Source organism: Scyliorhinus canicula, chromosome 20, assembly GCF_902713615.1.
Source record: "Scyliorhinus canicula chromosome 20, sScyCan1.1, whole genome shotgun sequence".
Classification (NCBI taxonomy): Eukaryota; Metazoa; Chordata; class Chondrichthyes; order Carcharhiniformes; family Scyliorhinidae; genus Scyliorhinus; species Scyliorhinus canicula.
The window spans coordinates 15234571-15249749 of NC_052165.1; the positions used below are offsets into that span (position 1 = coordinate 15234571).

At 43.6% G+C, this 15179-nt stretch overlaps 1 protein-coding gene across 2 annotated transcripts in view; it reads left to right on the forward strand.

Moving 5' to 3' along the window:
• Positions 1–14781, forward strand: part of cped1 (cadherin-like and PC-esterase domain containing 1) — a 282548-nt gene extending 267767 nt beyond the window's left edge. Inside the window, exons 21-22 of one of the 2 annotated variants that reach the window (XM_038780826.1) lie at positions 11172–11318; positions 13555–14781. In XM_038780826.1, the coding sequence (XP_038636754.1) occupies positions 11172–11318; positions 13555–13779 (372 nt within the window). In that variant the 3' untranslated portion in view covers positions 13780–14781. The remainder of the gene's footprint in view (positions 1–11171; positions 11319–13554) is intronic. The other variant, XM_038780827.1, reaches the window with a different exon arrangement.
• The last annotated feature ends 398 nt before the right edge of the window (positions 14782–15179 follow it).

The window sequence follows — 15179 nt, forward strand, 5'->3', positions numbered from 1 at the left end:
CTGTGCCACCGTGCTGCCCTAGTTGACACAGTTGATGGATGGAAGGGGTGGAACCTTCCAGACTTTCAAAATTTTCAGGCATCAGGACCAATTGCAGGCCCCAAGTCCGTTCATTGCAGCTTCAGGAGTTCAGGAGGATTTTATGGGAAGGGGCCTACCCTCTTCTAGGATAACTCAGTTAGGGATAGTGGGAAAGTTAAGTATGTGGAAGGGCCAATTAAGACATGAAATGTGAAGGAGGCCATCACTGTGGCTGCAGTGGAAATGCGACTACAGTGACCAAGAGGATGCCGCATGAGGAAAGGGACACGCGGTTAAAGACTCCAAAAGGCTTTCCTTTCACCCGAGCCTTCTCCATTGCAGCAACCTTCAGGAGAAACTGTTAAAATGGTGGGCCCCTGCCTGCCTGGGGATGATCACCTTTTCTTTCTGTTTTCAACAAAGGTCAGATTGCATGAAAATGTCAAATAACTGGGACCTCCCAATCTGAAGATGCCTTCTGTGGACTGCCTAGTTCTTCCCCCTGCAGTGGTCCCAGACATCCCTGGGGAGATCGGAAATCACTAGTCAAAATCACTAGTGATCATCTCCAAATTTCCCACTGCTGGTTGGCATCACGGTTCTGACATTGCCACCACTAAAACAAAGTGAGGGGGGAAAGCGGAGCATATCGGGGGTCATAGAACATAGAAAAATACAGCACAAACCAAGCCCTTCAGCCCACGATGTTGTGCCAAACCTTTGTCCTAGATTAATCAGAGATTATCATAGAATTTACAGTGCAGAAGGAGGCCATTCGGCCCATCGAGTCTGCACCGGCTCCTGGAAAGAACACCCTACCCAAGGTCAACACCTCCACCCTATCCCCATAACCCAGTAACCCCACCCATCACTAAGGGCAATTTTGGACACTAAGGGCAATTTACCATGGCCAATCCACCTAACTGGGTCGGCCCAGTGCATTTGTTTTTACTGTTATCCTGGTCCCCACATCTCCGAACCTGCCTCCAAACTGCTGAGAGAATTCCTCCCAACGTTACGCATTATACGGCCCCATAAGGAAGCATTTGGCCTGTACTGCAGTTGGTTCTTCAGATCTCATCACAGCCCAAGGTAACACCCTCCAACATTCCAGGGTCTATAGTTAATTTATTTCATTTTTGAAGTTACTGATGCCTAAATCCATTAACATTTTTGGGACTGGAGTCTGGCTGTGGCTTATCTGAGTTTTGTTGTGCATACAAATCAAAGAGACCTCTTTATCACAGCATTGTTAAGGGCTCCTTCAGTGATACCTTTGTGGTGTCTGGCCCTCAGTACTTTGCAGTTTTAAACCATCATTTTCAATTCAAGTTGGACGTGTGCCTAAAAGCTTTCATTTTAAATGATCGACAATTTGTTCAACATAACAAATGATACACAACCTGATCAAATAGAACAGTAAATTATTAAGTTTACCTTTCACCTTATTTGCACTTCATTGTTATATAATCCGTACATAAAGTGTTTCAGTGACAAAGGGCATGACTGTGTTTGCCGTTAGGTAATTTAATTTTGGACACAAGGAAAATTATATTTTCCAGCCTATTATAGATGTAAAGTAAAAGTTCTCTACAGGATTTTCCATTAACACAGGATGTTTCATTCAAAAAATATACTTTTACTTTGTTTTAAAGAGGTTAATGGCATTTCCATTGCATTGTTCTGCTACTTGCAATTATGCATCTGGCTCATTAGAAGACTGATATTTACAGGGTCTTTTTGGTTGAATAAGTAAATACAGAGGGAGGCATTATGTATCAAACAGGCTGCTTAGTGCAGGTGGACTATATTTTACCAAGGTAGCAAAATGGGGGACTGTATCAGCTATAGCTTGGGTGAGTCTGCATTGACAGTCAGGAAGGCAATTCAGCAAGACCAGCCTTTTTTCTTAATTTTAATGGATTCCTTTGTGAAATGTCGGCTGGGTGTCCGACTCACACTGCGATTGCCTGGGGTGCCTGAAAAAAGGCTCTTCAGTTACATGGGACACGCAGCAGGCTGCGTCACATACTCCACTTGGCGTGAAAACTATCCCAATTTGAGGAGAGTACATTGAGGGAGTAACCACTGGAAGTAGCACAAATGCTACTTTCAACCCATCTGAGAGGCTCTTGGCGCTGGTGTTTGGTGGGACCCATACCGGTGTGGGGGGGGGGGGGGGGGTTGGAAAAGGAGGGGGTGTTGGGAAAGGTCCCAGATCCCACTCGCTCATGACCACGTGCCTCTTGGAATCTGGGCCATCATTTGTTTTGAAAGTGGCAGACAGACATTCCTCAGCTCCATTCAAAGGCTTCATGAGAGGAACTATTTGGGTCTCATATACTCGACCACTTCCATTCATTGTAATGGTGCGTCGCGCCTCTCAGTGGTTACCCCCTCAATATACTCTCCTCAAATTGGGATAGTTTTCACGCCAGATGGAGTATGTGACGCAGCCTGCTGTGGTGACCTCTGTTGTCCTGTGTTGGGCAGTAGCTGTCAGCTGCTGTGGTCTCGTCTCAGAAATGCCTTCTAGAAAGAGAAAAAAAGATATGGAACAAGTGTTCCAGAATGGAATACATTCTAAGAGAAGTAAGGTGATGATGCATGCTACTGGTACGAATGCATAGCTCAATGTTACTCGTAAAATCAAGTGAGCAGCTAAAGGATATTGGTTGGTGGTAACGGATCAACTCTAAACCCTCCCACATCGCCAAGATCAAAAATGCCAAGCATCATTTCAAATTGGGACAGTTTTCTAATTGGAAATCCTCCACCTAAGTATACCTGTTTACCGTGCCCGGAAGTAATATGGTCTTGAAAACCAAGGCATCCAAAGTTAGATAATGGAAGAACACAGTTAGCCAAACCCATGGTCAGTACAAAAACCTCTTTGTGTGCGTGCAACCTAATGAATCAGGTATATCATTGCTGGTAACAACGTGGTTCTAAGTAAACATAGAACAGTACAGCACAGTACAGGCCCTTTGGCCCACAATGTTCTGCCGACCATTTATCCTAATCTAAGATCAACCTAACCTCAACCCCTTCAATTTACTGCTGTCCATGTGCCTATCCAAGAGTCGCTTAAATGTCCCTAATGACTATGACTCCACCACCTCATCTGGCAGTGCATTCCACGCACCCACCACTCTGTGTAAAGAACCGACCTCTGACATTGCTCCTATACCTTCCTCCAATCACCTTAAAATTATGTCCCCTCATGACAGCCATCTCCGCCCTGGGGAATAGTCTCTGGCTACCAGTCTATCCATGCCTCTCATCACCTTGTACACCTCTATCAAGCCACCTCTCTTCCTTCTTCGCTCCAGTGAGAAAAGCTCTAGCTCCCTCAACCTTTCAACATAAAACATTCAACAATTGCATCTCAGTAAGCACTATAAAATGCCATTGCGAAAAGTGCGCACTGCGTCATCTCTGCAAAGAGTGTGCAGAACAGAAAAATAAAAGCTGTCTCTGTGTTTTACATGTTACCTCCCTGAGGAGGCAGCAGCTCACAGTTTTGGTTTGGCCCCTGAGATCAGAGGTGCACCATTACACATCTTCCTCTCGTACCCGCAAGATTTTCAGTCGCGTCTCGAAAGTATATCATGCAAGCCTTTAGCTCCCTTCAACAACAAAAAATTCCCAAAAGTAAAATTCAAATGTGGGCTTGATTATACTCACACTCTTAATACCACAAAACATTTTCCTTTTTTTTGTTCCCTTGAAACAGGGAGGCTCCATTCTTTCTGTTTGCAACCCCCATCAGAGGGGCTTTGATCTCCAGATTGCACACCACCACTGGATACTTGCCAAATCAATTCTTCTGATCGTACATTGCATTAATTAACAATGAATCCAGAATCCAAGAAAATATACCATTTGTGGTTATAGAATATAGCCTAAAATGTACTGGTACAGGAATTAGTTGGTTTACTTTAACAGAGTTAAACTTTTTTCCAAAAGTGAACGAAAGACAGTCAGGTGAACATTTTAAAATTAATCTATTATATCTGGTAATAATTTCTAGGCTGGTATGATTCATTACATTACAAAAGCTTTTTTATTGCGATAGATTGCAGTAAACTATGTAAAGATCTGTAAGTTTGACTTAGAATCAATATCGTGAAGCCAGAAGGATTAGCACTTATTTAATTTTCTTAACAATTATATTTCTTGCAATATTTTTTTTAATTTAGAGTACCCAATTCTTTTTTTTCCAATAAGGGGCAATTTGCCAATCCACCAAACCTGCACATCTTTGGGTTGTGGGGGTGAAACCCACACAGACACGGGGAGAATGTGCAAACTCAACACAGACCAGGGCCGGGATTCGAACACGGGTCCTCAGTGCAAAATTGATATCCAAGCAGATCGGCTCAATAATCTTATAAAGTGGCGATGATTCAACACTGCATTCTGCTAGAAATGTGGTCACCTGAATCAAGCTAATTCTGATCATAATTCAGATTTGAAATTCAAAATTATTTTTTAAAAACCTGAGTGATTGAAACAATATCTATTTTTGTACATAATAAATGTACAACAGAACCAACTTTCCCAAAGGTTTATTAAAGAAATATTTGTAACACTAAATGTGTTTGGTTCCAATCACCTAACCACTGTTCGGGCCAGCAGCATCCAAGAACCAATTTTCTTCTTCATAGGTTTGCTGCTAACACTAGCTCTTTGTTAGAGCTGAAGGGGTATAAAGTATTAGAGCTTTCTCCCTTTGAAGTTATCAGCACAAATTTTAAGAACCCGACAGCAATGGTGACAATTATTTTCATTAGTGTTATAACCGCCTCAGAGGTCAAGGGGTGTGGACCATCCAGTTCCCCTGGCCTACATGGAATATGAACTTCCCTGGAAATGGGTAAAAACTCCGGCCTGGGTGCAGGTCGAGGAGGTGGACACTTGAAATGAAAATGAAAATCGCACTTCCGGTGGCGCCCTCGAGGAGGCAGGTCGCAGGTCGGATCGCTCCCGCCCGAGATGGGCAAACGGACCTTTGTCTACGGACTTTTTAGGGACCTGGCAGCCTGAATCGGTGGAGGAGACGACAGGGAAGAGGCTTTCTTCCCGGGGTATGGGCAGCTGGACCAGAAGCGGTCGAGTGGAGCGGCAAGGATCGAAGCGGGAGCAGCGGGGAACCCAGGCCGGGCGGCCAAGCATGGCGGACGGCGGGGACCGGGGAGCGGAGGCTCACTGGCCAAGGGAGGAGCAGATGGAGTTTTTCAAGAACTGCTTCGCCGAGCTGAGGAGGGACACGCTGGACCCGATGAGAGCGGTGATGGACCGAATGGTCGAGACACAGGCGGCCCAAGGGAAGGCGCTCAGGGAGGTCGAGGCGAAGCTCTCCAGTCAGGAGGGAACGGTAACGGAGCTGGAGCACGAGGTGGAGGAGCTGAACGCCCGTTAGAGGAGGATGCAGGAGCAGCTTGAAGAGCTGGGGAACAGAGCCAGGAGGCAGAATTTAAGAATCGTTGGCCTCCCCGAGGGCTGCGAGGGGTCGGATGTGGGCGCATACGTGACGGGTATGCTTGAGGCGCTGATGGGACCGGAGGCCTTCCCTCAACCCCTGGAGTTGGATGGGGCACATAGAGCCCCCGCAAGGAAGCCCAGGACGGGCGACCGACCGAGGGCCTTGGTGGTCCGCTTTCACCGGCTTGCTGACAGGGAACGTGTGCTGCGATGGGCCAAGGCGGAGAGGAGCAGCAGATGGGAGAACTGCGAGGTGCGCATTTACCAGGACTTGGGAACGGAGCTGGCCAAGAGGCGTGCAGGATTCATCAAGGTAAAGGCAGCCCTCTACAAAAAGGAGGTGAGGTTTGGAATGCTATATCCTGCAAAGCTTTGGGTTACGTTTGAGGAACTCCACTACTACTTTGAGACACCAGAACAGGTTTGGACCTTTATTAAAGACAAGAAGCTGGACTTGAACTAATGGGCACTGAGTTCTTTCAGTGCTGTACAGTGGCGGCGGCCTGTTAACTTAAAGTTGCTCTGATTAGGACTTTTACTAAGAAAAAGAAGCTGGACTGGAACTAAAGGACTCGGGGCTTTCAGACATTTTGTGTGGCGGCGGTTTGTTAAACTATCCTGTACTGTAATGTTTTATCTAAGATTGTTTTCAGCCTGGACAGAGAGTGGGGGCTGGAGGGCGCACTGTTTAGGGTCCTTTGGGGGGATCGCAATGGGGGGGGGGGCCTGTGCTTGGTACCTTCTGGTGCGAGATCGGGGCCCCTGATGGGGGGATGGGCTAGGGGCTAGTCACGGGACTTGAAAGGGCTCGGTGGGATACAATTAGGTTAATGGGTCCCTGGTGGGTGGGGGGAGGGCCTGAGCGCTGGGACGGGAGACAGGTAGGCGCCAAGGGCAGGGGTCAGTGTGACTAGCGTAGGTCAGGGGGCACCAGGGAGATCGGAGGGGGGGCGGGGCGGGCTAGGGCCAAGCGCAGGGCTGACCTGGCAGGCCAGGCCTGGGGGAGTAGGGGAGACCAGGCGGGGGGGTGGGGGCAGGGAGGGAGAAGAGGGTTAGGGCCACGTTAGCTTAGTGTAGTTGAACACGTGTGGCATGGGCAAACAGAGCTGGCAGGGAAAGTGCCGTATGGAAGGATCTTTGGCTTCAACACTTATTAACATGTTTATTCTTTCCCACTGTTCGTTTTCACTATGTTAAGGCTCTTTGCACAGGGCCATTTTTCGCTTTGTAACTGTTACAAATTTGTGTTAAATAAAAAACTTCAAAAAAAAAAAAAAAAAAAAGAAAATGAAAATCGCTTAGCGTCACACGTAGGCTTCAATGAAGTTACTGTGAAAAGCCCCTAGTCGCCACATTCCGGGGCCTGTTCAGGGAGGCTGGTACGGGAATTGAACCGTGCTTCTGGCCTGCCTTGGTCTGCTTTAAAAGCCAGCAATTTAGCCCAGTGTGCTAAACCAGCCCCTTCGGGGAGTGGAGTTATTGTGTACCAAGAATAAAATCAGTATTGTTGTATCCTGCCTCTCATGCCATGTATATTCACTCTGCGCGGATTCTACAATCGTTGATCTTTGGAACATTTAGTATTAATACACAGACCAGGGAGATATCGTGCGCTGAGTTTCAAAGAATGTTACATTAACAGTTCCAATCATTCACATTCTCAAATTTCATTTCCTGTAGGTTAGAATGAAGGCGGCCTTCTGCCTATTTGGCCAGAATACCAACTGTGTCGCCCTCCCATGGTTTTAGCTTTTGTGCGCATCTGAGTAGGTCAGGAGTCCCTCCAGAACCCCGGATTGCCAACTGGGATCTGAATTCAATTATTTGTGAGAGGCTCAGGCTGATCAGCTCCGAAGACAAATAGTGTGAGAGTGCTGTACTCCAGCTCAGCTGCCTCCCTATGGAAGAATGGTGGCCAGTCCTTTCCAGGCAGTTCTCTGCGCTCCTCTCTCACACTTCAGATCAACACTGCCAAAGGCCTGGGAACAGGTGACCTGCTTACTCCCTTCTCTCAGCTGATGGACTGTCCACAGTCCTAAGGGCCACTAGAAAACAGGAAACAAAATACAAATAGAAAGAAAATGGCATTGCACCTTGACAAAAAAAAGAATTAATATTTTTTTTAAATTGACACTTTCATTGTCGTATTTATTGAACCTTCATGTCACTAGATTAACAATTTTTAAAAATTTCAATATTTACAGAATTTTAATTTACCAAATAAAATTTTCTAGTGGTAGTCAATAATTATCTTCCAGAATAAACCACCTTTGCTTGGAACCTATCACCTTACTATTATGTCTTCCTTCACAATTACAGTTACAGCCACTATTTTTTCAACATAAGACACCTGTACTCTTTCGTCCATCTTTGGCCCAAGGTCGCAAATAGGTCAGTAGCTGTGGCGCTGGACGAACCCAAACTGAGCGTCAGTGAGCAGTGATGCTACTGAGCACTATTAGTAATGGGACATTGAAGTCGCCCGCCCAGAGTACATTATGTGCCCTTGAAATTCTCAATGCTTCTTCCAAGTCATGTCCAACATGGAGGGGCAGGGATTCATCAGCTGAGGGAAGATGGTAGATAGTTTCCTTTCCTGGTTTAATCTACTGCCATGAGACTTCATGGGATGCAGAGTCGATGTTGAGGGTTTCCAGGGCAACTCCTTCCCGACTGTACACCAGAGACTTGTCTGTTGGACAACCCCCATTTTGACAGGTGCCCCAGATGGTAGTAAGGAGGACTTTACAGGATCAACAGAGTGGGGTGTGCGGTTGTCATTTCCGGTGCTTAAGTCAGTTTTCCATTTGCTGATCCATCTGGTTTTATGCCTTTTCGACTTTGCTGTCGTAATTTGGCTCAACTATGCGCCTTTCTAGACTATTTCAAAGGGCAGCTAAGAATCTGAATTCTCCACCGTCAGGATTCTCCGAATTGCCGGCAGCCCGGCGGTTTCCCGGCGGCGTGGGGCTGCTCCACAATGGGAAACCCCATTGACCGGCAGGCAAAATGGAGAATCCCGACAGCGTGCTGCACCAGAAATCTGGTGCGGCGGGATGGAGAAATCCACCCCTGGAGTCACGTCTAGGCCAGACCAGGCAAGAATGGCAGATTTCCTTCCCGAAAGACCATTTGTGAACCAGATGAGTTTTTGTTCTAGAACAATTGATGCCTCGCTTCATGGCACCACTGGCTTTCAATTCCAGATGTCTTAATTATTGGGATTTATATTCCCATTCCAGCCTCCCCAAACAGGTGCCGGAATGTGGCGACTAGGGGCTTTTCACAGTAACTTCACTGATGCCTACTTGTGACAATAAGCGATTATTATTATTATTAATAATTATTAATTAATTAAATACAATAGGATTAGATAGCCTCAAGGTCTGGGCCCCTGAATCACTAGTCCAGTTCACGATACAGCGGTGGAGACGTTCTGCATCACTTTTCTTTCACTTTTATAGCAACACGAAAGATTGATGGAGTGTTATTTTTAAACACATGCTGCTCCCTTCTAATTTCCGCTTTCTGCCTATATTTTCACAAAAACTGTCAAATAGATGAAAATATGATCCTTTATATGACACAGCGGAACCAAAAATCGGTTCCTTGTGCTGTTCGATAGTCAATATGTTACAACACCACAGAAAACAAAGTGGAGACAACCTTGAGGAAATCCTTAAGTGCTTTCTCAGTACATTTGAAGTACTGCATACTTTGCGTATGCAACCTGGTCATTTTATAAGTTAGTGGATATTCTTTCAGTGACGCTTGAAGCTGACGGAATTAAGCCTAGGTTATCATTTCAGGTGATTAAATATTTAACTAGTGAGCGATACACACCTTTGATGGTTTCAAGGTTGCATTGGAGATATGGCAGCAGATTTGGTAAATGGAAACATGAATGGCTTTGATTTACAGTCCAAACGACATTACCTTTTCTTCCATAGCAAAACTGGCAGTTTACCTTAAGGCCTTTAACATGATTGAAACATGTGGGTATCATGTATTAAGTCAAGCCAAAATGTGAAGTACTGCTGCTTTTGGCATCGTACATCTCTGGAGACTCCACAAACTAAGCTTGTGCACTTCTGGAGAATAAACACCAACATTAACTGGCAGGATTAAACTGCCTGTTTCCATGTTGTAATTTCCATGAAATTCAGTGCGAGAAAATATAGTACTCTAGGGGTAATCATGTTGCCAGTTCTGATAGAGGTAAGTAGAACTTCAACAGCCTTACAGCTATTCTTACAATGTCACCCTTGTATAAATGGAATAGCATTTCCAATAGCATTCAGGCTTAAAATCATGTCCCGATAATCTGATATGCATATGGATGCTCCATTAAATTTGGACGCACAAAGAAAATAGCAATAAGTAGATGGCGCACACACTTGGAACTTGCATCTGAAGATACATTTTTTAAAATATTTTTCTTCTCCTTTTTTCACATTTTCTCCCAAATTTACACCCATCAACAATAAACAGTAATGAATGCAATGTCAATCCCCATATCAATAACAACAATCCTATCCTCCCACCAAACCCCCAAACAGCAGCATCTGAAGATACATCCCCCAGGTTCACTCTGGGTCTGTCCTCATCTGCATAAAATCAGTGTGGGGAGGATATGAATTAGGCATCTTCATACAGCTCACGGCCCTGGGGAATTGGGCCGGGTCTGATGTGGAATTTACCTGTAGTTAAATCCTAGGGTGGCTGGCTCGGAGGGTGAATGGGAAGTGGAAGAACAAGACCAGGCTGGTGATGGGCTACAATACTGCTATGGAACCAGGAGGAACACCCAAATTTCTTTGCTCTGCATTAACACAAATGAAAATAAATTTTAGCTGCCTTTCCATTGATGATCATAAGCGCTTATGGACAGAGAAAAACTGTGGAGCATTCAATACACGGTTGGCAGCAGGGTACTAAATCAAGCAGTGTGTCCCTGATTAGCACATGCAAGGGATTTAAGGCGCACTTTTCGGAGGGCGCCCTGGGCATTTCTGGTGGACATCTCTCATACTCATATACCCAGAAATTGGTTCCCCAATTCTTATTTTTCACCAGAAAACAGACATATGGGGCCAATTGCGCCCGTCCCCCTCTGATTGGTTGGTAGAGGTGGTGACGATCACGAGAACTAAAGTTTCATAATATCGCCTGAGTTCAGAATCATTGCTGTCTTTCCAGAGGACACTGGGAAAATGCATTACAAATTAAGGGGTGCATTCACTTTTGGCTGCCAGCATCTGATCGTCAAGGAAAACAGATTTACTTCTCCACAGAATAGAAAATTACAAAACTTACTCCCCACCTACAAAATTTGTACAACTGGTTCACAACTGCAGTAGACGGGAATCACTTTCTTGCTGTGAGCCGTAAGTTGTACAGTGGGGCCAATCCTAAGACCCCAGTGTTTTGAAGAGGTCGACCAACATCTTAGGACATCTAGAGATGGGCAATAGAAGTAGCCTTGTCTGTGTTGCCCACATTTGGAGAACAAATGAAAGTCTATATGGGCCACTAAAATAGACGTTTAAACTAATCCCAGGCTGGACTACTATATCACTTACTAAACTGCATTTTAGTTAATACGCTAGAGATGCAATACATCCAATATGATTTTCATATGCTTGACATTTTTGTTATTATAGAATGAAGTGCAAAATCTGTGGAAAGAAAATACAGAAATACTTTCTCAAGCAAAGAACTATGGTTATGATGTTATTGATACATTTAGTATCACTATGGGACGCTATAAAGAATTTCTTCAGGGAAAGTGTGCATGTCATTTTCATGAGGTAACTAAACTTGCTTTTTTTCAAAAGTGTTCCTCTTGAGGCTTCCTTAGAATTAAAATGTTACACTGACATTTTGAGTTAATTTATCTTGTTAAATTGGAGCTATAACTTACAGCTAGTTCCACGCATTTTCCTTAAATGATTTATTAAGCAAAATATATATAACATTGGCATGTTTAAGTAAGACTCATTTAGATGCTTTTAAGTTTCACATGTATTGTAGCACTGTAAAAAATATATTTTTCCAGTTATATGTAAAGATTACCAAATATGTATATGAATAAATGACATCAGTGGTATGTGTTTACATGGTGCCGTTCGACCAAGTATAAATGTGCAGTGAGGAGCCTAACTCAAGTCCATCTATTCTAGAATTAAACTGAGTTGTGTCAATGCTTCAAAAGGCTGTTGGATAAAATGCATTCCTGCATCGCAGGATGAGATTTTAAAACCCTGAGCTTCCTCATTGTCTTAAGCATTATTACATTGTTATTTTACTGAAACGATCAAGGAAATTTGTATTTTAATACATTTATGTGCAAATGCAAACTTCTTTGATCTTTTTACCCATGCAAATCTTAAATCCATCACAGCTACATGGTCTGTTTGCATCGCTGCACTTTTCGCAAAAGGTTCTAATAATAATCTTAATTGTCACAAGTAGGCTTACATTAACACTGCAATGAAGTTGCTGTGAAAAACCCCTAGTCACCACAGTCTGACACCTGCTCGGGTACACAGAGGGAAAATTCAGAATGTCCAAATTCGCTAACAGCACATCTTTCGGGACTTGTGGGAGGAAACCGGAGCACCTGGAGGAAACTCGTGCAGACACAGGGAGAACGTGCAGACTCCGCACAGACAGTGACCCAAGCCAGGAATCGAACCTGGGACCCTGGCTCTATGAATGAACAGTGCTATCCACAGTGCTACCATGCCGCCCATAAGCTGCTCCTGATATTGGTGCAACTTTATGTCCAAAAGGATAATGGTCATTTAGTCCCCTGAGCACGTTGACAAATGTAATTGAGGACTTGGAGGGCTGTTTAGTGCACAGGACTCTTTCGAAATACAGGCTTCCAAGGAATTTGTCCATCACATTTGTTTAACTAATCACATCTGAACTGTGGTGGTGATTTCCACTTCCCACTCACAAATCGGCTTCGGACATGGGGTGGCTTTTCCCTGGTCAAAATATTCTGCGCCATCCTAATAGAGGTGACGTTGCAGCAGCAGCACGCCCAGGCCCCGAGAATCAATCAGCTTAGCAGAGGCCAGCAACCCATCTCTCTGTGCACAAACCACCACAGCAGTGTGATGAGTTGAATCTGCGGAGCTGGGTGTTTGACAGCTGCGCCTCTGCACAGATGCCAATAGACAACTTTATTACAAAAATGTGTAGTTTTGCTCCATTGCCATAGCCGCTTTGTCCCTGGCAATCAAGAGGTGACATAAATAAGATTAGGAAGGAGGTTAAAAAAAACAATTAGTAAGGCAAAGAGGAAATGTGAGATTAAAATAAAGAATGGATATGAAAAGGAATAGTAAAAGTAACAAAAAGGATAATTAAGATAGGGAATTAAAGTGATGAGCAATTCAATTCCAAGTGAGATACTGTTAAAGTAGGATGGATATGAAATAGATACTTATGCTTCAGTTTCAAGGAAAAGGCAGCAGTAGAAGCAACAGTTGAAAGCCAGAGCCAAAAACCTAGAACTATCTGATTAGATACTTTAAATCTAAGTAGAAGGGTCATTGATGGCAGGATAATATGTTCCAGATTTGACTGGTTCCAATTTTAAAAATGCATTACTTCGACTGTACAAAGACAAAGAGAACAAAGAAAATTACAGCACAGGAACAGGCCCTTCGGCCCTCCCAGCCTGCGCCGATCCAGATCCTTTATCTAAACCTGTCTCCTATTTTCCAAGGTCTACTTCCCTCTGTTCCCGCCCGTTCATATACCCGTCTAGATGCCTCTTAAATGATGCTATCGTGCCCGCCTCTACCACCTCCGCTGGTAAAGCGTTCCAGGCACCCACCACCCTCTGCATAAAAAACTTTCCACGCACATCTCCCTTAAACTTTCCCCCTTTCACTTTGAAATCGTGACCCCTTGTAACTGACACCCCTTGAATTCAAAAAGTCTCGACCAGGTACAATTTGAATCTCATCTTGACTAAATACGCTTTTACGAATATGCAAACTAACTTATTTTTTAACTCTTCACTTTTAGGTAGATAAATTTGAATTTTCCCAATCAACAATGCGTAGAAAATTAAGACACTCCAGCCACCCCTTTGTGGGAAAGAGAAACTCAAGTCATAACAAGCAGTCATTGGTGCAAGACTTTTTATCTGTTTCCAAACTACACTATCGAGTCAATGGTCCAGTAAACCAGGCTTATTCAGAAATCTTCCTCAGCAGAGTCTGTGTGAACAGATTGACGCCTCCACTGTGAAAAAAAGGGACATTTTCTTTTACGGTTTTCTAAGATTTGCTGCTTCCCTCGAGATCAGTGCAGAATACCACACGGCATGTATTGCATTTCTCTCTGATTGGCTACGAATGCTACCATCAAAGACGTGTGACACGTTTTAAACCTTTATGAAATCAATATGTGCCCCGGCAAATGTGAGGCTTCAGAATGGCAGATGGAAAGCTCGAGAATTGATGTGACTCGCTGTCTGGCCGGATGAATTGCATAAACAGCTGTGGCCGAAAGTCTTTTACAGAAGATTAAGCACACAAGAGACTTGAAGTCCTTTAGGAAGCCACTTAATCCTTTCTGTGCAATATTCATTCACTTTCTGCACTATTTTTGCCAAATCGATATAATGCTGTATTTCTGAATAACTTTTTTTTATTTTTGTATGCTTTGTGCACCAGGAATCACATTCCCCAGATATTGCTGGGGATATTGAATTATATATACCTCACAATGCTTGTATTTATACTGCCTTTATTTTTGGCCTGCAAAAAATCGTTTAGAATACTATCTGTATTCTCAAATGTCTTAAAATCTTTTTACACGCAGAGATGTTTCATGTTTACAAAATTGATATTTTTGTACATCAACTTTTAATACTGTTTTTCTATATATTTTTATTTTTTTTATGAAAGCTAATAGTGTTTAAGTATGTGACACCACGCGAGACACTTTTTTTATATCATACGTGGATGCATTAATTACCACTGTATTTGGAACCTAAGAATAAAAGGAGAACACCATTTTGTTTTTAAAAAGCATCATTCAGTCACATTATGGGTTGTCTTTTTATCATTAGACTTTTTACGTAACTAAAAAATATCTAAGCACGTGTTGCAACAAACTGGTAGGTCTTCCTGACTTCGGTAATGGTGGATTAAAGGATATTTTGTTTTACATTTGGAGTATTTATGCCATTTAAGGTCAAATATGAGTGCCTTCAAAATCTATCTTCATTAAATGATATTCCCAGATTATTTCTTTATCTGTACTTATGTTTATCCATACCAATTTAAATTCTGAGTCTATACTATGGGCCACTAAGAGGTCTATATTGTATTTATTAGCATTAGTATTGGGTAATGTAGGTTGGCTACATGTGGGATCATTCCTGTAATTTGATAGCAGTGGTGCCCATCCTGGGGTTTGGTAGTGCTTGGATGTTGGTCCTAGGCTTTAGTGACACTGGGGAGTTGTTCTGAGATCAGGCAGAATTGGAGTAGGGAGCCTGGATTTTAACAACACTACAGTGGAACTGCTGAGATTTGGCATGATCCTATGGTCTAGCATTTGTGTGGAAGGGAAACCTGGGGTTTGGTGGATCTATAGAAGCCAAATCTGAGGTTTGGCAGAGCCAAGGAGGAGGTTTGGCT